This window comes from Coenobita brevimanus, chromosome 57 (assembly GCF_032717465.1).
Source record: "Coenobita brevimanus isolate Jiangsu-jjx chromosome 57, ASM3271746v2, whole genome shotgun sequence".
NCBI classification, from domain to species: domain Eukaryota; kingdom Metazoa; phylum Arthropoda; class Malacostraca; order Decapoda; family Coenobitidae; genus Coenobita; species Coenobita brevimanus.
Genome location: NC_137010.1, coordinates 33,516,771 through 33,537,124, shown reverse-complemented (window position 1 = coordinate 33,537,124; position 20,354 = coordinate 33,516,771). Strand labels below are relative to the sequence as shown.

The 20,354-nt window shown below is 42.1% G+C and overlaps 1 protein-coding gene across 2 annotated transcripts in view; it reads left to right on the top strand.

Annotated features, from left to right (window-relative positions):
• The first annotated feature begins 249 nt into the window (after nucleotides 1-249).
• The window catches only part of LOC145402140 (serine hydroxymethyltransferase-like), a 155,219-nt gene continuing 135,114 nt past the window's right edge, over nucleotides 250-20,354 (top strand). Inside the window, exons 1-2 of one of the 2 annotated variants that reach the window (XM_080274257.1) lie at nucleotides 250-292; nucleotides 2,389-2,508. In XM_080274257.1, the coding sequence (XP_080130383.1) occupies nucleotides 2,395-2,508 (114 nt within the window). In that variant the 5' untranslated portion in view covers nucleotides 250-292; nucleotides 2,389-2,394. Of the gene's footprint in view, nucleotides 331-2,388; nucleotides 2,509-20,354 lie in introns of both variants that reach the window. The other variant, XM_080274259.1, reaches the window with a different exon arrangement.

The following is a 20,354-nucleotide window of genomic DNA, read 5'->3' as shown; positions in this document are numbered from 1 at the left end:
GTTCTGACTCGGGAAGTTTGGTGTTGCCAACCCACTGTTAGTGCCAACCCATCAAATGCTTATACATGAAGTCACCGCTGAAAGTGTACGCTGATTGGCGAAGGGAATGTGACGTCATGAATTATGTGAGTGTGGATTAGCTAGTAGATAATGACGTTGGGGTAAGGTATGCTGTGATTGGTGGACTGCACATGGCGAGGGTATATATTCCAAGGACGCGCGATTGGCGGGCCTCTCGGTCTGCATTGAATTAACGTAGAGCTGCGTTGGTGAGGTTCAGTACAGAAGTAAAGTGAGTGCTACGTTGTTGAGGTTCACTACAGAAGTAAAGTGAGTGATTGTGCTGACACTATATTTTGTATATTTATATACATATGTGAAAGTGTGGTCGAGTGTGTGCGTGTGTGATGCCAGACGTAAATTCAAAGATCTTTCTACAGGCCACGACGTCAGTGATACCAGCCTCGATATTATTGTAGTGGATTATATTACGATAAATGAAAAATATATAGAACACGGATATTGTATTATCAGTAGTACTTATAAAAATGGATATATAGCAAAGATGAAAGACTGGATGTGGGTGATAAAAATCGTGTTCAAGAATTGATGTAACAGGTGCCCAGTCAGCTGATTAATATTAATGCCAAATTTGATTGCTAATATTGGGACCCAAACTGCGGGTGATTTTTTCATGTCATGTAATAATGATGTCGTTCATCAAAGTTTCTTGAAAGATGAAAGCTGTCACTTGTCTTGGCCCCTGGTTAGTAGCTACTGGTATTACAAAGGAAAAAAAAAAAAAAAAGTTACTGCCACATTTTCTAAAACAAGGAACGCTGGATTTCCTTTTAGTTTTTTGTCTGTCATTTTGAGTTTAATGAAATTCACTCACTGGCGTAGCTAGATTAGTTTTGTGTGTGTGTGTGTGATTTTGAGTTTAATGAAATATGCCCACTGGCAAAGCTAGATTAGTTTGTGTGGTGACATAAAATAGGGCACCGCTGTAGGGTATACTGAATTAGCAGTGAGGTATATGATTCTCTTAATTCTTATCTCATAGACTACACTGTTATGTTAAATGAACTTTAACAAGGCCAATACTCTGGTGATTTTCCTTTTGGCCTGTACTCCACTTGATGGTATTTTGTGTAATTTATTTTTTACCTTCATTTCTCTTGGAAATTACTTTTTTTTTTTTTTTTTACATATATATAGCATTTCCTCCAGACTGAATGAAATAAACATCATTTCAAACATTAACCTAGATCCCTAGCAGTCCACTCCTAGCCAAACTATATTCCAGCCAAAATTAGTTATCAGTCCCACATTCATTCATTCATTCATTCATTCATTGCCAGACGCCATGTATCCCAACCGGGGTGGCCAAGGGCTTAGAGTTAATTGTTTTACAGGGAGGGGCACTAATCCTCCACCAACCCCACCTGACACATAGGGATGCCAACAGCATCTGGTGTCCAAAGTATTAATCTGGAATCGGAAAGTGCCTGTTGACTCAGAGGCCCTGGCAAAACCTGTGTTGCTAGATGGCACCTTAGCTGGTCATTGGCTTGAGTAAATCATGCGGCTCATCCTGGCCGCCAGCCGATCAGCTAGATTAAAAAATTTTATCTGTTACTGATTTCTGATGGAAGTGTCATAGAATTAGAGGTGTTTGCAGTGATCAAACATAAGTACAGAACACCCCGAAAATAACCAGATTGATTATTGGCTGAAATGAGAATTCATATCATTACAATACTTTTATGAATTATAATTACAGGATTCCATTATAATTACAGGATTCCATATAAAACTGTCCTTATGCTCATCTCTCACCTGCCTTCCCAGTTATCATCATGATTGCCCCATATACCATTACTGGTGATTTTCCCAAGCTTTCCAGTACCTGAGTTTACTAATCATTTAGAATTGTTGAAATGGAGTTAAATACAGTATTACCAACCAGAGGGCAACTTTAAACTTTCTGCATGATTTTATTATTATGCTTTCATTGTTGCAGCTTACAGTTTATCTTAACTCCCGCAACAAAATAATTAAGCAGAAAAAGGGCTAATTATAGTAAGTTACTAAGGACAACATGATTTTTCACGACTTCAGTTAGCCCATAAGTTAGCATTATGAAATGTTATCATTGTATATTTGCCCATTCATCAACACAGTCATATGCCTCTTTGTATCATTTACCAATAATCGTCCACCATTCTTTTCACATTTCCATATCACTTTAGCATACCCCTGTGGAACAAAAAATGAAAAGTATCATTGTCAGCTTCATATGCCTTACATGGGCTGGCAGCTTGCTATGCACTTATCACTTTTATTTTTTTATTTATTTATTTATTTTTTTAATGCATGACCTGCCAGGTAGCGATGAGTGACCATCAGAACGGTGGTAATGGCATCCTGGGTGAGGGGCCCATTGACCTGAAGCTTCCTCTGGCCCAGGATGACCCGGAACTCTACAGCATCATCTTTAAGGAGAAGGTCTGTCTGCTAAGTATAATAGCCATATTTTAGATGATTTAGGAGGCTTTGTAAGGGTGCAGTGGAATACCAAATCAACGGTCATTTACCGAAAAAGCTTTTTTAATTGGAAAAGATCATAATTTTTATTGCCAAATTGGTTCATACACACCTAATTATCTGAAATCCTGTCAAAACTTTATGTTTAATTTAATGGTTAATAAAAAAGTCAGGATTCAGAGGAAAAACTTGCTAAAGGTATTCTTACCTGGTGGGCTCCCCACTCTCACACACCAGACAAGCAGAGGGTCGTGGGAAGCCGCATTCTGCAGATGCATTAGCCCCAATAAACAAATCTACATAAAAAATTAAATAGAGCAGAAATGGCTGCATCAAAAGCAGCAATTTTGAATTTGCGGCCAACTAGGTGACAAAATCATACAGAGTGTCACCAAGATGAATTTCTAGGGAATGCTTAAATGCACCAATATTATTACAAGAAACAGTTTCAACAGGTAAAGAATTCTACAAATTTTAATGTCTCGTACTAAAAAATCTTCATCGGACGTCGAGCTGTGATTGAGTATGAGCAACTTTATAGTCATGACCCCACGTGGTACTCAACCTAGGATGAGAAAATAACTCATCCCGAGAGATAGAAGAACTGTTGTGAAAAATTTTCCAATAATTGATAATATCTTCCCTAACCCTTACACCGCGGGCTTGTTTTGCTTTGACTTGCGGCTCCTGTGGGCATATTCGCGCTCCAACAGACTCCCTTAAAATTTTTGCCAAAAATCAGTTATTAGTCCTAGAATATTAAAATCACATATACTTATGGCACATACCTTCAGCTTTCTCCTTGGGTGTTTGTTGAGCCTTCGTCGAGTACCGTAGGACTTGTGGAGACTTCTGAAGTTGGGTAACGAAGTCTCCACTTTACACTTCCCGACAACTGGTAATATGATTACCACAGCCTGATATTATCACTAGAAACACTAATCTATGATTCGCAAATAGTTTGGAATCCATACTCCCCCAAAAAAACACTGTGAAAGCAATGAAAATTACGAGGGCGTATGACCATCCCAATTCCGATCATTCGCCGCTAGTGTTGTCTGTTATTCATAAAAACACTCACAGTTTATATTTCTGTTACTATGTAACTATCTATCTATCTATTGCCAGACGCCTCAATCCCGTTTGGGGTGGCCACAAACAAATCGCCTCCAAGTCGCCCTGTCCCCCGCCATTTCACTGCCCTGCTCCCAACTCACACCCCCCTCTCTCATATACCTCTCCACCCCATCCCTCCATCTCATCCTCAGCCTCCCCCTCCCTCTTCCCCCCTCCACCTCACTCACATACACTCTCTTCGTCAGTCTCTCACCCTCCATCCTCTCCACATGGCCAAACCACCTCAGTGTGTTCCTCATAACGCTTCCTATCACATCCACATCCACACCACAATGCTCCTTTATATCCTCATTCGTCAGCCTGTCTCTCCACGTGACTCCACAGGCTCCTCTTAAATAACTCATTTCCACTGCTCTCACTCTTGACTTGTGTCCTTCCAACAATGTCCAGGCTTCACTTCCGTACGTTAGAGTTGGTATCACAATACTGTCATGTAGTAACTTTTTAAATTCCATGCTCACTTCCCTGTTTCTTATCACTGCTTTCAAGGAACCAGCAACCTTTCTTCCCTGCTGTACCCTTTCAAGCACTTCACCCTCCAAACCTCCATCCTTACTCATCACACTACCCAAATACTTAAACGTACTCACATTTTCTAATTCCTCACCATCTAACCTCGCTGTACATTCACTAACTTCACCTCTCTCAAAGACCATCACTTTACTCTTCCCTACATTCACCTTTAGGTTCCGTTTCTTACACACTCTCCCAAACTCATCCACCAAGCCTTGCAGCTCCCCTCCGTCTTCACTCAACAACACAGTATCATCTGCAAACAACAGTACAGGGAGTTTCCAAACACTATCCTCTCTCACCAGGGCCACTCCAACATCCACTACCCTACCTTGTACCTCTTTTATTACCCCATCCATGTACAGATTGAACAACCATGGAGACATGACACATCCCTGTTTCAACCCAACTTTCAAAGAGAAAAATTCACTTAGTTCACCATCCACACGCACTGCTGCCTTCGCACCATCGTACATACTCTTCACAGCATTCAACAACTTCCCATCTACTCCATATATTCTTAATACTTTCCACAATCCTTGTCTATCCACCCTGTCATATGCTTTCTCCAAATCCATGAAAGCCGCATACAACTTCTTTCCCTTCTCTAGAAACTTTTCCACTAAAGATCTAAGAATGAATATCTGATCTACACAACCTCTTCCCTTCCTAAAGCCTCCCTGTTCTTCTCCAACTAATTTCTCTGTTCTTTCTCTAACTCTGTCAGTAAGTATCCTACCATACACTTTTCCTATTATACTAAGAAGACAAATGCCCCTATGATTACCACACACTTCTTTTTCCCCTTTTCCTTTGTACAAGGGAATAATTATACCTGACTTCCAATCCTCCGGGACTCTACCTTCCTCCCACTTATATATATCTACAGTCTTTATCCATAAGTTTCCTTCATTAATAGTAGTTTAATGTCACTGTAGGGATTCAATTTCTTTCAGTTAAATATGTAGCATTCACTTTCTCGTCCTGTATACTAGCATTGAGAGTGAATGTCACTTTCACCTTCACTCTCATAACTCATAGTATCCATACATGCTAGAGTGAAACTTTCACTTTCATTACTCCTAGGGTATATACTCGTATTCTTATAATACTACTTATTTACATTTCTATGTACGTTCTCTATTTTATTTATGTTATTTACATTTCTATTTTTTTTACACTGTGTTATGCACTGTCACTTGAAGTAACTTATAAAACTATTTTCCATTGTTCACGTATATTTACATTCATTACTTTCACTTGCTGTTTACACATTATTTACAATTCCACTTGCACTGTTTTACTCAATAGAAAGATCGTAGTCACTCTTTTATCAATTGTCAGCCATTTACCTCTTTCCACACGAGGTTTAGTAGGGGGTAAAGGTCACAGGGCTCTTTGCATGGGGGTGAAAAGTGGCTGAAGTTAGCAGGAGCAAATAGACGTACCTTCACATTGGAAGATAACAGTGAACTGATAGGGGTGGGCCGGGGTGGCCTACCTAGGGAAATGCATTACTGCCAACGTCAGCCTCTTGACAGCTGCTAATATATAGCAGTGAAATGATTGGCAGGAAATCTAGACAATACATTATAAATAAGGTAGTTCCAGGTGAATGTAAATATCACTTAGGCTTCTCCCTTCCTTCCTTATATGTATATTTATTACAAAAATAGATTATATGGCATATTTCAAGGGGAAATAAACGGCGAAAATTAGCGAACGAGTGCACGTGAGGTGTTGTCAGGTGATAATTAGCCAATTCCAGGTGTATGGCATTATCACTTACCTTATTTCTTTTTTGTATATATTATTTGGTATAAGAATAGGGCATAGGGCTTATTTCAGTGGATGAAATTAGTGGAAAATTCCAGGGAAGATTTACGTAGCGTAGAATACAGTGTGGTGGCCTGCAATAATTAGGTAGTTCCAGGTGAATGTAAATATCACTTAGGCTTCTCCCTTCCTTTCTTATTTTTTTATTATGAAAATAGATTATACAGCGTATTTCAAGGGGAAATAAACAGCGAAAATTAGCGAACGAGTGCATGTGAGGTGTTGTCAGGTGATAATTAGCCAATTCTAGGTGTATGGCACTCTCACTTACCTTATTTCTTTCTTGTATATATTATTTGGTATAAGAATAGGGCATAGGGCTTATTTCAATGGATGAAATCAGTGAAAAATTCCAGGGAAGATTTATTTAGTGTAGCATGGCCAGGCAGGCGAGAGGATAGGGTAATGGAGGGGGGGTAGGGAGGGGAGTCAAGAACGGGGAGAAATGGCTAAATTGTCAACAATGGATGGGAGTACAGATGAGATTAGGAGTGCTGACTAGTGTTGGACATGGGCAGTACTGATAGATGATACAAGCCACCACTTGAAAGCCCGGGCGAATTCAAAATGACAGAATCGCAAAAGTGACGCCCCGCGGTATGATCCCTTGTTCCCAAGCGTCACGAAAGTGACGCCCCGCGATTAAGGGGCTAAGTAACCTATCCTTGACTGAGTACAGATTGAAAGTTTCCAACCACTGGAAGTAATCCATGTTCGCCAACCTACATATTATCCTACTCTATTTTCTCTGCACAGACTCCAACTGCCTGAGGTCACCAACATACCCTAGATTTCAAACTAAGGAAGCATATTCTAGTAGTGGATGCACATGTACAGTAAAAAGGGGAAGCATGAAGGATATATCATGGTTCATAGTAGCTTAAAGGATGTTAAATGCTACCCCAGCTGCTTTATGTACAATACTTGATACATGCTGATGAAGGTTAAACTGTTTTCCACAGACTTGGTCAGATCTACTGTTAAGTCCTTAAAGGGAATGGATATATGATTAACATGATATGAAACAGTCTGCCCCAATCCAGCTCCAAAACTGCCGTATTATTTCTGGTAAATCTTAGAGCAACACACTTGGACGGGTTGAGAGCAAGTCTCCAAGATTCAGGTACCTGAAAAAGAATATCAGTATCCCCTTGACAGTTTCTTGCCACGTTTAACATATCTTCTGTCAAACTTGCTTTGATGCTAACATACAACTTCAGATCATCTGCAAAAATCTTAGTGGCAGATATAATATTGATGTTTACAAAATTAATATACTGTAGGTATATATAAAAAATAATAAAGGGTCTAATACAGACCTCTGGGGTACACCATTAGTTACCCTTATAGTCAAACTTTTTGCATGTGCCACCACCTCATGCAAAACACAGTCTTTAAGGAAATATTTATCATCATTATCATCATCCGGACCTCCTTTCCCACCCTAGAGCAGGGTGAGTGGTAGCAATGTCCAGACAGCCCAAGTTTGCCCAGTCCAATAGGCCACACTTCCATTCATTCATCATTCAGGCCTCTGGAATCCTTACTCTGTCTGATATGCCAAAAACATTCACCACATTCTATAGCTTCACATACACTGATAGAGTCAATCCGGACACTGTCACGTTAAAAAGGGGTGCCAAATCACTGATCATGCACTTCTTTTCACAAGATTCATCCAGCCAGCTCAGTCTCTTGTCAGTCCCCTAGCCTCACTGACTTCCATAGCTCCCTTCCTCACACACTCATCCACCATATCCCTCCACCTTTTCCTTGGCCTACCTATACCATCTCAGCACACATTCTTTGATTCTGGTGTCCACAGACTTTTCTTACTCCACATCTTTCATGAATCACATTATTTCGTATCCTGTCCACTCTCTGTCCCCCACATACATTCCTCAGCAGTCCTATCTCCACTGCTCTTACTCCTGACTTTTCATTTTCATGCCACACCAGTCTCACATCCATATGTTAAATTGGCACTAACACTCCATGTAAGCCTCGAGCAGCTAAAACACTCAAGCCTCTATTTCTTACCAAGGCCATCATAGTACCAGCTATTTTCCTTCCTTGTCACTATGCTTACCACTTCTTTTGCACATTTTCCTCTCATTTCTGTCACTGTACCCAGGGACAGTATTTGAATTCCCTCACCAATTCCAGTCTTTCTCCATTCACTTTAACATCACACTGGGTGTCACCTTCACTTTCAGTAATCATCACTTTGCACTTTTCTTCATTTACTCTCAGGGCACGATGCATACAGGCCTCAGGAAATCTCTGCACTACTGGTAGTCTACCAAGTTCTTGTCCAGTATTTGCAAGTGGTACTCTGTTATCAGCAAAGAGCAATTTTGAGGTAGGCTATTCCATCCATCACCATTCATTACCAGCGCCATCCCTCTCTCCATTACTCGTGTTTTTACTTCTCTCATCACCCCATCCATATATAAAGTATTATTGAACCACCATGGGGACATCACATAACCTTGTCGCACGCCCACACCAATCGTGAACCATTCACTTAGATGCCCATTTACCCTTACACATGCCTCTTTACCATAATAAAAACTCGACTGCACCTAGCAGCTTACCATCTACACCCTACATCCGCAAGCTTTCCACGGTCCTTCTCTGTCTACTTTGTTGTATGCTTTTTCCACATCCATGAATGTCATAAACACATTATAGTTCTTTGCACGAGCTTTTGCCACTATCTGTCTTATTGCCAGTATTTGATCCACACATCCTCTGCCACTTCTAAAGCCACCCTGTTCATCACTCACTAGGACTTCTGATATCTCTCTCACTTTCTCTATACAGTAATAATTCTTCCATGTACCTTCCCTACAACATTCAATAAACTTATACCGTGATAATTCTTGTACTCACTTCGCTTATCTTTATTTTTGTTCAGAGGTATGATCACAGCCTTTTTCCACTCTGCTGGCACAGTTTCACTCATCCATGCCTTCTTACATAACTCCAACAAGCACTTCTTTCCGCTCTCTCCACTACACTTAATCACCTCTGCATACACCACGTGAAACCCCACTGCTTTCCATTTTTCAGCCGCTTCACCTGTGCTAGTGTCATGTTTCCTGGCACTGTAATCCTTCTTTGCACACCCCCAACACCAATCATGTTTACAGTGGCTGTGCCCTCTCTATTCGCACTCATCAGGCATTCAAAATATTCTTTCCATCTGGTCTTTACTTCATCCCCGTTGGTTAATAATCTGCCACTTACATCCTTCACACTTTCACATTTCTCTCCATTCTCACTTCTACATTCCACACCTCTTTCCAGAATAACTTCCAATTTTCATTCATTTTTCTTCCTAGATCATCATTCACCTCCTCCTTTTTCCACTATACAAGTCTCTTTATGTGCTTCTTGCTCTCAGTATATTCAGTTCTTATTTCAGTTGAACCCCAGTCCTGTAACCATTCTAGCCACTTCTTCCTCTTTTCCTCCACAGCTCTCTTAACCTCTTCATCCTTCCATGGCGTACCTTTTTTCTTTGTTGTTGTTCTTGCCACACCACACACAGCTTTAGCATTCCTAACTAAGCAGTCCCTATATGCATTCCACAGGCATTCAGATCTCTTTCCTTCCAATTCACTGATTCTACCTCCTCCCCTACTTTGGTCCTGTATTCATCTGCCATTTCTTTGGTACTCAGCTTCTTGACTTTCATTCTGCCTCCCTCACTGCTCCTCTCTCTCTCTCTTGGTCCACCTCACTCCTCTCACCTTGATCTTGCACACCACAGTCATATGATCTGGCAGACCTCCACCTCGTCCTCTCACAGCCCTCGTACCAGCATCCCTTCCCAGCATTGACCTCTCTACTAACACGTAATCAGTCAGGCTCCTTTTGACACGATCCCTGTTCCCTCTATACCATGTATATTTATGTGCATCTTTGTGTGTGAAATATGAGTTACAAATGCACAACCTTCTTTCCTGACACATATCCTTTAGTCTCTTTCCATTATCATTTTCTCCTGGTACTTCATTACAACCCATTATGTCATCCTCAGGACCAGTGCCTACTCTTCCATTCATATTGCCCATGACTTTCACATTATAGTTCCTGGGCATTTCTCCCACTTCTTTATCCAGCTCATACCAAAACCTCTCTTTCTCTCTCTCACACCTGTCATCAAACTGTGCATGTGCTACAATCACAGCCACTTTCACCTTCTCAAATTTAAATGTGACATACATACATCTCCAGCTGACACATTTGTAATCTCTCATTCTACTGTCATACCCCATTCATCAACAGAGCAACTTCTTCCTTGCATTTACCTCGCCCATTCATGCCTGATCTTACACATTTCACACCCTCCCATTCCTCCACTTCATACCTTTTCATCTTTGTTTCATACAGTTCCATCACACTGTATCTCACACTCTTGAACACATTCACCACATCCACCCTCTTGCTCTCCTCATTCACACCTCTCACATGGCCATGCAAATCTGCCCATTTGGTTGGGGCACTAGGCAGGTATTGGGCCCTCCTAGGCCCTCCAACACATTTGCCATGATTAAGTGATTTTAGACAGGAATCTGGGAGACATTTAACCTCGCCAAAAACCCCAGTTATGTGGTTACCACCCATTGTAGTAAATAGGTTCCTGGGTACAGGAAACCATTTGGCTTGTCACTCAGTATAGAGACCATAAGGCATCCCTTCATTGAGTTAATGGGTAGAGACCATAAGGCATCCCTACATTGAGTTAATGGATGATGGGCGCCCCCATCTACCGCGAAGGAAATCTTTAATCCATAATAAAACTTTACACTACCATTAATTCCCAAATTCCTCAGCTTAAGCATAACCTCATGATTAACTACCGCACATCGAATGCCTTTGAGTAGTCAAATAACATCGTCAATAGCTTTTCCTTTATCCATTGCCAAAGGAATATCATTATATGTCAACAACAACTGGTCCTTTATAGATCTGCCAGGGCGAAATCCAGACTGATCCTGTGACAACAAATTATTAACCTGAAGATCATCATATACTAATTTAACAATTATTCTTTCCAGTAATTTACAACAGATTGATGTTAAAGAGACAGGTCTGTACCTAAATGGATTTGCACGGGAATCCAACTTAAATATTGGTACAACTAGAGATCTCTTTCATAGTAATGGTTGACTGCCTGTCAGGTATGATGTTTGAAATATAAAAGCATCAATGAGTATGATAGCTGGTCAGTACGTGCCTTTAGAAAATATGGGTGTACCTTGTCTGGACACATGGCTGAAAAGGAACTGAGTTGAGACACTGCTGCACCCACTGATGCCTGAGGATCTGGATTGCCTATCACGCCTCTAAAGACCCAGTGGGGAAATGGGTTAGCTGGGGCATCGTGTGTGTAAGCAGTAGCAAAAGCTGCTGCAAATATATTTGTCATGGTCTCAGGATCATGAACACTCTGTCCTTTAGGAGTTTTAAAAGGCCCCACACCCACTCTTCTCGCCTTTTTATTCTTAATATAAGCATGGAAGACTTTTGGGTTATGTACCTTTCTCCCAACTAAGGAATGCTCGTACACTATTTGCTTTGAAATAACAAAAGTTCTATAATGAAAATTAATTTGCTAAAACTGTTATAAAGCTTCATTGGCTTCAGTTGAATGCCTACCCAGTTGTGAACGTATCCTTATATAATTACAGTATTCCACATGTACTGCCTTCTGCATTTAAGAGCTGGAGGAAGTTTAACTGGCCAGGGAGGACCATTATTGTGCTTAGAGGAAACGGGTACAAATTTTGCAACCATTCCCTGGGCAGTCTGTAAGAAACATGAATACCGGTACATTGCATCAGCTTTAAAATACGTAAATTCATAATCCTAGTCAATTTGGGATAACTGATGATTTATCATATTATAATTACCTTTACTTCATAATCTGTGGATAGGTGACTGTTTAATAGAACAGAAACTCAGAAAAATATATCTGCACATAACTGGAGAATGTCCACAGTTTGGGAAGGGAGGAAATACCTGAACATCAAACACCTTATCTTCCTCTGAAGAACAAATCAAATCCAGAATATTTCCTGATCTATAATATGTGGGTTTGAGAATCCACTGGGTAAGGCCAAGAAAAATGAAGTAATTGTGAAAAATATGGTCAGTGGGTGACAGCCCTGAGTAAATGAAATCCTCATTCCATGTAATAGAAGGCAAGTTAAAATTCCCCACTAACACCACATCCTTACCAAGCAAAATTCTGAAAGAAACTGAAATAACTTATCATTATCAAAATTAGTATTGGATGGAGGTCGGTACACTGTAATGACATAGAAGGAATGATCTGGTAGAAATATTACCAGTACATTGGGAACATAAACTGTAATGTCAGTATACTTAAGGCTATCCGTGAAGTAGAAACAAACTCCATGCTTAGAAACATTACCTATTGCATCTTTACATATTAGTATGTCTATCTGTCTATCTATTGCCAGACGCCACAATCCCGCAAGGGGTGGCCATTTGACTTTGAGTTATTTGTTTTACGGGGAGGGGCACTAACCCTCCACCAACCCACTTGTTGACACGTAGGGAGCATGCGTGGTTTGGTTATATGGTTACCACTCAGCGTTGTAAATGGTTTCTTGGCTTCTAGGAAACCATTTGGCTTGTCACTCAATGTAAAGCCACCTGTAAAGGAGAGAAAAGCAATAAGAAGTGACAGGAAAGATGGGAGAAATAGGAAGAGAGGAGGGCAGGCACAGAAAAAGAATGATAAAGGCAAAGGCAGAAGTAGGCAGCACTACATCAAGTGAGTGGATGATGGTCGCCACCACCTACCACAGTATTAGTATGTAATTTGGTATATTTAAACAAGCATCTAAAATATGAGGGGTCAACCATGTCTCACTAATCTCCAACATAGTAATGTCATTACCTGTTAGAAATGAATAAACAAAATGGATTTTATTTACAATTGAATTTACATTTGTATGCACAAGTATCAAAGAACCAAAAGAGCTAGAGGCATCATCACCAGAAGACTGGCTTAGCAGTTTAAGGGGGAGTCAGACTTCTCAACAGGGGCATCCCCTGACCCATATGCCTGAGACAATCCCAGGATAGAGTGCCTGTTTCAGAGTTCCTGCCTCAGTAAATAAGTGAGATCTCTATGCAGATGCAGAGTTGAAATGTGTGGTATGCCTAAGTTTACAAGCTTCTTGAAGAAATGACCTTCTTTCCTGGGAATCATCAATTGTACCCCTGAAAAGTCCTTTCTCAAGATTTAGTGACAACATCAAGTAAGGTGACTTCTTTGTTAATCAGAAAACCATGAATTTAGACAGAACTCTACTCACTCAAAATTGGGCAATCCTCTTAACCCCTAAAGTATGCAATTCGCTCAGCAGGTCTGTCCCTCCAGCCGCAAAACAGGATTGATTTTTCTACTTTCACCAAGGTAAAAATTTTTCTTCCACGTATCAAGAGACTGAATTTACACACCTGAAAATGTATGTTTCAACCAGATTGACCCATTAGTTATCGCACAATTGCCTATCAAAGATGCAAAAAAGTTACCAATCCCCCTGGACAAAAAATAGACAGAAAATGCATTATTTATGGTAAATAATTATACATATATAACTAATGTCAATGTGAAGTGTTCCCTAGGCATGAAATGTCAGTGTGGCATACGCACATAGCAACAAAACAAGCCAGGCGAAAAGTGGAGGTGGAGTGTGTATGGCTGGAGGGGGGAGGAGGATGGAGGGATAGGGGAGGAGGGAGAGGGGAGAAGGGTTGTTATGCACACACTGCTTTAGGGAGTATGTTGAGGTATGGTGCGTTGGGAGGGGACAATGTGGAGATTACGCAGTGGGGGTGAGGGAGGTAAAGTGATGGTGGTGGGGGGGGTTCCTTCTCCCCCACCTTAGGGGGCCAATCATGCCAAACCACCCCAGACTCTCTAGCTCTCATTGGTCTGATCCTATATATGTCACCAACGGGGCGGAGTTACGCTCCCCCGTTTTTTTTAGAGTTTTTATCGATCGTGCAGGATAGGCTGGCGTGTCAAATTGCACAAAAGCACGATTGTGTGACGTCAGTCTTGAGGGGTTGAAATAGCAGAACCCTTTCAGTGCTCTCTGTCCTGCATCTCCCTTATTTCTTCCCTGGTAACTTGTACTTCAATCATTGAGAGGGGACTTACTTCCAGCACTCTGAGTCTGAGGTACACTGTGTCTGAATAATACCTCCATTTTGTCTGATAGAGTCTTAACAGTAGCACAAAGGGCCATGGCCATATCATAAAGTTGCTTAATTGCAGCATCCTGGTTATTGTTACTTGCAGCAGCATGATCAAAAGGTGAATGGGACATATTAATTCTACAGTTTAGACATTCAAAAAAGAGTACCATATCCCTCCAACTTCACAACCGGGTATGTCACCAATTACTTTCTCCAGTACACTGAAGCATATAGATGAAGGATGGAACCAACCCTCGCACCTCTCACAGCCTATGGCCTCACTACCACCATTAGTTTTGCATGATCCATATTTTACCACTGCTGATGCATCATCCAAGCCAGTAAAAACACCCTCAGAAACAATATGCTGGCGATCAGCAGGTTTGGAAGACTGAGAAGGCCGGCAAGAGACAGCCCCTCAACCCATGGCACCCTGCTTACCTCTAGCCATACAATTGGTGGAACAGTACAACCCACCAAGCAAAAGTAGCAATCACAGCAATAGCCAAGACCACAGCAGCAGCCAGAAATTTCCCTTGCCTCCTCAACTTAATTTCCAATGTGGAAAAACAAGCAGTAATGCCACAACCAGGGTTGCTTTGGTCAGACCGGGGAGCTTTGGTCAATACGTCTGCACAGCAGGCGATTTGCCTTTGGCTCGACCACTCGCCTTCGTAGACTTCTAGTTTGTATGAATTTAAATTTTAACATGCAAAGACATTTATTTGCACTGTAAAACAATGTTGAGCAGAACAGAAATACAGTAAGCCCTCTAAGACCCTTACACCCAAGTCCCGGACATTTTGGGCTTGGGTCCAAAAATGGCCAAAAAACGTCAAAGTGCAAAAAAAGAAAAAAGCCGATATGTGTTCATCCCTACTCTAAATATATCGCCCGGTGATGAACAGCTGTGTTTTGGCACGTAGTTCCTGCGACGTCCACTAGAGCGCCTCTGCATCCTCTCCACTTCCCGCCTACCTGCTGTTGTGACTGCACACTTGTCACCATGGCTGCCCACATGATCGCTTTTGTGGTGGACAGTTAATAAACTGCAATACCTTGCCACTAGACCTCATGGGAATTGACAGTGTTGTGCAGTGTTAAGAAATCAGAATTCAGAGTGCAAAGGATTAAGTGCAGAGTGCAACACTGGCGTTTTGCAACTGGTGTGGCACAAGTAAGAACAGAATGTGCAGTGTTAAACAGATTCACAGTGCAAAAAGGATTAAGTGAAGCGCAACACTGAATTACTGTACGTTCTTCAATTGCACCTTCACCACAGTCAGAACCATAGACGAGGTGGGTCAATCTTTGCGATGGTCATGGACTTGTTGTAAGTACCCTGTACTCTGCTAAATATTTTCCATACTCACCTCTAGTTTCTCATTCTCTGGTTCCTTTTCATTTATTTAATGGGTTTTGTCCCATATTTGTGTGAATAGGGCCTTAACCCGCCACGTGCCGGTCTCGTTTTATAACGGTCTGACAAAAATCTGCAGTCTGTGTCAGTGCCGTTATAAAATGCTGAAAAGTAAAACATTCACTGTGACCGCATTTTTCAAGATTTGCGGGTAACATTTGGCAGGCATGTATGTTAACTGTTCCTCTATCGTGCCCCAGGCGGTCAAGGCCATACTGTACACCCACTCACTCCCCCCTTCACGCTCGCTATGTCTCACTCCGCCTGTGTGCCTCACCCAGTGCTGTACATACTGTAGTGAAAGCATATTGTAAATATTTTCACATAAATGTAAGGACTACACATAGGGAAATCAAGTTGTAAATATTTTCTTGTAAGTGTAAGTACCGTACGTAGTGAAGTCAAGTTGTAAATACCTTCTTGTAAGTGCCAGGACTGTACATAGTGAAGTCAGGTTGTACCAGTCTTCAAGCAGGTGTAAGACAATGCATTCACAGTGAGAAAGACATGCATATTGTGACAGATGTTGAAGTACTAAGTAATCAGAAAAGTGTACTGAACATTGCTATACCTTCCCAGCATAAATACCTGAGTCTACCTTACATAGAAAACGGCTTTCTCACCTATGTGGTGACCGTGAGAGAGCAGGAATACCTATATACAAGTAAGCAGGACTCAATAAAACCCATTTCTGAGCTTTGGTGAGTATTTTAATGGTGAAAATTGTTGTTTTCACATCAAAATCTATCATTTTAGCCAAAAAAAAAAAAAAAAAATGGCCAGCACGGGGGCAACCCATAGGGATAAAAATAGCTGGCACACAGCAAGTTAACCCTTTAAATCTGGGTAAGATCTTATGAGGAGTTCTCTTGATGGATACCGGGTCCGGTCACACGAGTAAAAGAGCCTCAGGGGACGGGTGGCATCGTTTGATACCCCCCACCTTCCATGTTGCACTCAGTCTCAGAGTGGTCTGGGCTCTGACGTCATTTGTAAATAAACCTGCTGGTACAAATGTACCGGGTCTTGGGGATGGATCTTTTTTTTTATTTTCGCATTTTATGCTCAAATAAAATTACCTAAAAATGACTCGTAAATCATAACATAATTTTCTACAAATAAATATAAGCTATTCGGGAGTGACTAGTAGACTTGGTGAAGAGAGGGAAGTGCATGACATCGTGCATGACATCGATTTTTAAGGATTTTCAGCCAGTAATATACAAACTCCATCAACCTCTGGGGTATCAGTGAGTAGTGTTGGCGTGAAACATAGGTTATCGCCAGGTTTGGAGTACGATAGTGATGACCAGGAGAGTGGTAGTGACAGTGAGGGGATGGCAGACAGTGACAGTGATGGATTTATTCCCATGACTGACGAGAGTGATGATGATTTAGACCTAAGTGATGATGACCCTAGTAACCCTCCTGGTAGGCCTGGTGGCACTGGTAGTGTTGATGGATCTGGGTTTATCTGGCAAAGGGTTTAGATTCATACCAGATTCCTATAGATTTGATGCAACTCACAGTGGAGTGACAAGGGCTGTTGGTGTAGACAAAAACAGTTCTGAAATAGATTATTATCTCCTGTTTTTTGATGGTGAAATTCTTGATTATTTGGTTTGAAAATAATTGTACACAGAAGCAAGAAATAGGTTTTTCAAATAAGGAAAGAATGTTCTGTTCAAACTATAAGAACAAGAAGAAAAGTTTTGTTGAATGGGAGAAATTAAGTTCTGATTACTGGTAGCATAAGTAAAGTTCAGATGTTGAAATTACAATTTTTTGAATATGGAAACAAGTTCTGTTTTGAAAATAACTGTACACTTGTTTTGTTTCATTTTTAAAGGCTCCAACATGCTTCCATGCAATGGCCTTGGCCACCTAATGGCGGCTCTCCACGCTGCACGATCCATTGCAGTCTCCATGTTCAGTCCCTTAACCCCTAGGGTACGCAATTCACCAGCCTCTACTGCCCTCCAGGACGCAAAAAAAAACAAACTGTTTTTCGACTTTCTCACAGGTTAAAGGTTTTATGCCCGATTTATAGAGCTTCAATTTACACACCTGAAAATGCAAACCCCACCCTCCTAGACCCAATAGTTACTGAGCTATGGCCCGTCAAAGTTTATAATAGTTACCCGTCACGGCCCCGGCGAGAAAGAAAATACGCCGCTTGCACCAGTTTTCTTCACAAAAATACATACAAAAATCACCAAAGTCAATTTTTTTTGGTGTGTATTGATGTTATTAACCATTGTAATGTGCTTAGAAAAAAATAAAATACTGTAGTGACAAACCCCCCAAATAAATATGATAAATAGTAAAAATTATCCTCCCCTCCTCTCCCCTCCCCATACCTCCAATTCCCTCCCTCCTCTTCCCTTTCCTCCCCTCCTCTTTCCTCCCCTCCCCTTGCCTAACTTCCCCTCCCCACTCCCCTCCCCGCTGAGCTGTCAAATCTAGCAAGGGAAAATGGTCATGAACCCCCTAATAAAAATATGATAAATAGTAAAAATTATCCTCTCCTCCTCTCCCCTCCCCATATCTCCAGTCCCCTCACTCCCCCTCCTCTTTCCTCCCTTCCCTTCCCTCCCCTCGCCTAATCTCCCCTCCCCCCTTTCCCCTCTCCTCCCCTCCCCTCTGAGCTGTCAAATCTAGCTAGTTTTCGTTTTGTTTCTTTTCGTGTTTGAAGGCTACAACATGTTTGCATGCATCGGCATAAAATAAAATTTCTTTTTCGAGTGGGTTTCAAATAAAGACAGCTAAAATAATTGTGGTGTGCATATCTGTATGCAAAGACACGAATAAGTTATAGGTAATGATTCAAGAACATGCGCCATAAAGCGTAAAAAATATGCAATATTCGAGGCTGGAGAGGTAAAGATACTGCATGCTAGGGGGTGGGGGTGAGGGAAGGGGGTTGGGGAGGGGGTTGAGGGTGGTGGGAGGAGGTAAGGCCAGGAGAGGGAGTATGGGGATGGAGGGATGGGAGGAAACCACCACAAGACACAAAGGAAGGGCCCCAGTGGAGTACAGGGACATGGAGGGAGAGTAGGGGGGAAATACCCTCCCCCAGTCATGGACGGATCCACATTGAAGGGGGGGGATGCATGAAGAAGGTGTGGGAGTGGTAGTGGTTGTGATAAGAGGGGTGGGAGGTAGGGTAACAACATGGTAATGGGGTAGAGGGACGTGGCGAGAGGGAGGTGGGGGGTACAACCCCCACCGCCTGGGTGCGGGCCTGGGTCCCCCCCTCCGGTGTGTCCAACACTTAGTTCTGATTGATTAGAAGCCATCAGCATCACAGTTGGGGTGGAGCCAGCTGCCGCCAGTTTTTTGTGGTTGTTGCACGATCGGTGTTGCTCGTCCTTTTAAGAAATTGCGCACAAAGCCCGATCGATGAGATTAGTACTTTAGGGGTTAACCCTGAGGTCACACTTAATGACCTTGTCCCATGTCTTTCTCAGCCTACCCCTCGTAACCCCACCCCCAATATTAGCACATCTCGCCTTCCTCACCCAGTTATCATCCCCCATCTTTTCCACCAGACCGTCTCAATCTACCTCTCCTCATCACAACACCAATACACTCCAGTGCCATCCTACCTCTCAACTCTTCCATTGTAAACCCAGCCCCTCCGGACCTTGCACGCAGGGATGCACTACACATCCACCTAATCATTGTCATTTCTGTACATCTGAGTCAGCGAATATCCTCCTCCTGTACTGCCCAGGTCTCACTACCATACAGCATTACACTCCTAACACATGCTGCATACAAAGACCCCTCAGCACGTAGGGAGAGCCCTCTCAATGTTAGAAGAGGCAAGAGCTCCCTGAACTTCTTCCAAGCACTTCTCACCCTAGCCACAGAGCTAGCTCCAGTCCCACCTTCAGCACACAACATGTCTCCCAAATAACAAAACTCTTCCACACACTCAAGAGATTCACCAGCAAGTTCAATCCTTTCATGCCTGACAATCTCCACCTGCTCTCCCCAACACTCTGTACACATAAAATCAGCATTATCTCGCGGTCTGCCTCTGATACCACTACATCTCTTGTGCACCCATTTATCACAAACACCACACAAGATAGAATTACTTCCCACGCCCTTGTGGCAAACTGCACATGGCCACTCTCCCTCGTCTTTGACAGTACCGCCACCAACTCTAGATATCATCACTTTTGTTTTATCTGCAATTACCCTTAAGCCCTTGTGCCCCATACCATCTCTCCACTTCCTAAACCTTTCCTCCGCCTCCTTTCGTTTTCCACAATCAACACCAAATCATCAGGATGCAACATCTCCCACGGAAGTCCGTTTCTAAAGTCACGTGAGAGGGCTTCAAGTACCATGATAAACAACATGGGACTCAAAACTTACCCCTGATGCACACCAGCATTCACGGAAAACTCATCACTCAAATCTCCATTCACTCTTACCTGGGTGCGAGCACCCACATACATAGCCATAACCACCCTAACCAGCCACTCCTCCAAGCCAAGCTTTCTCATTGCCCACTTCACCACCTCTCTAGGGACTCTGTCAAAGGTCTTTTCCAAATCAACAAAAACAAAATACAGATCCCTGCTTCTACCAATATATTTTTCCTGAAGCTGTTGAACAATGAATATGGCATCAGTGG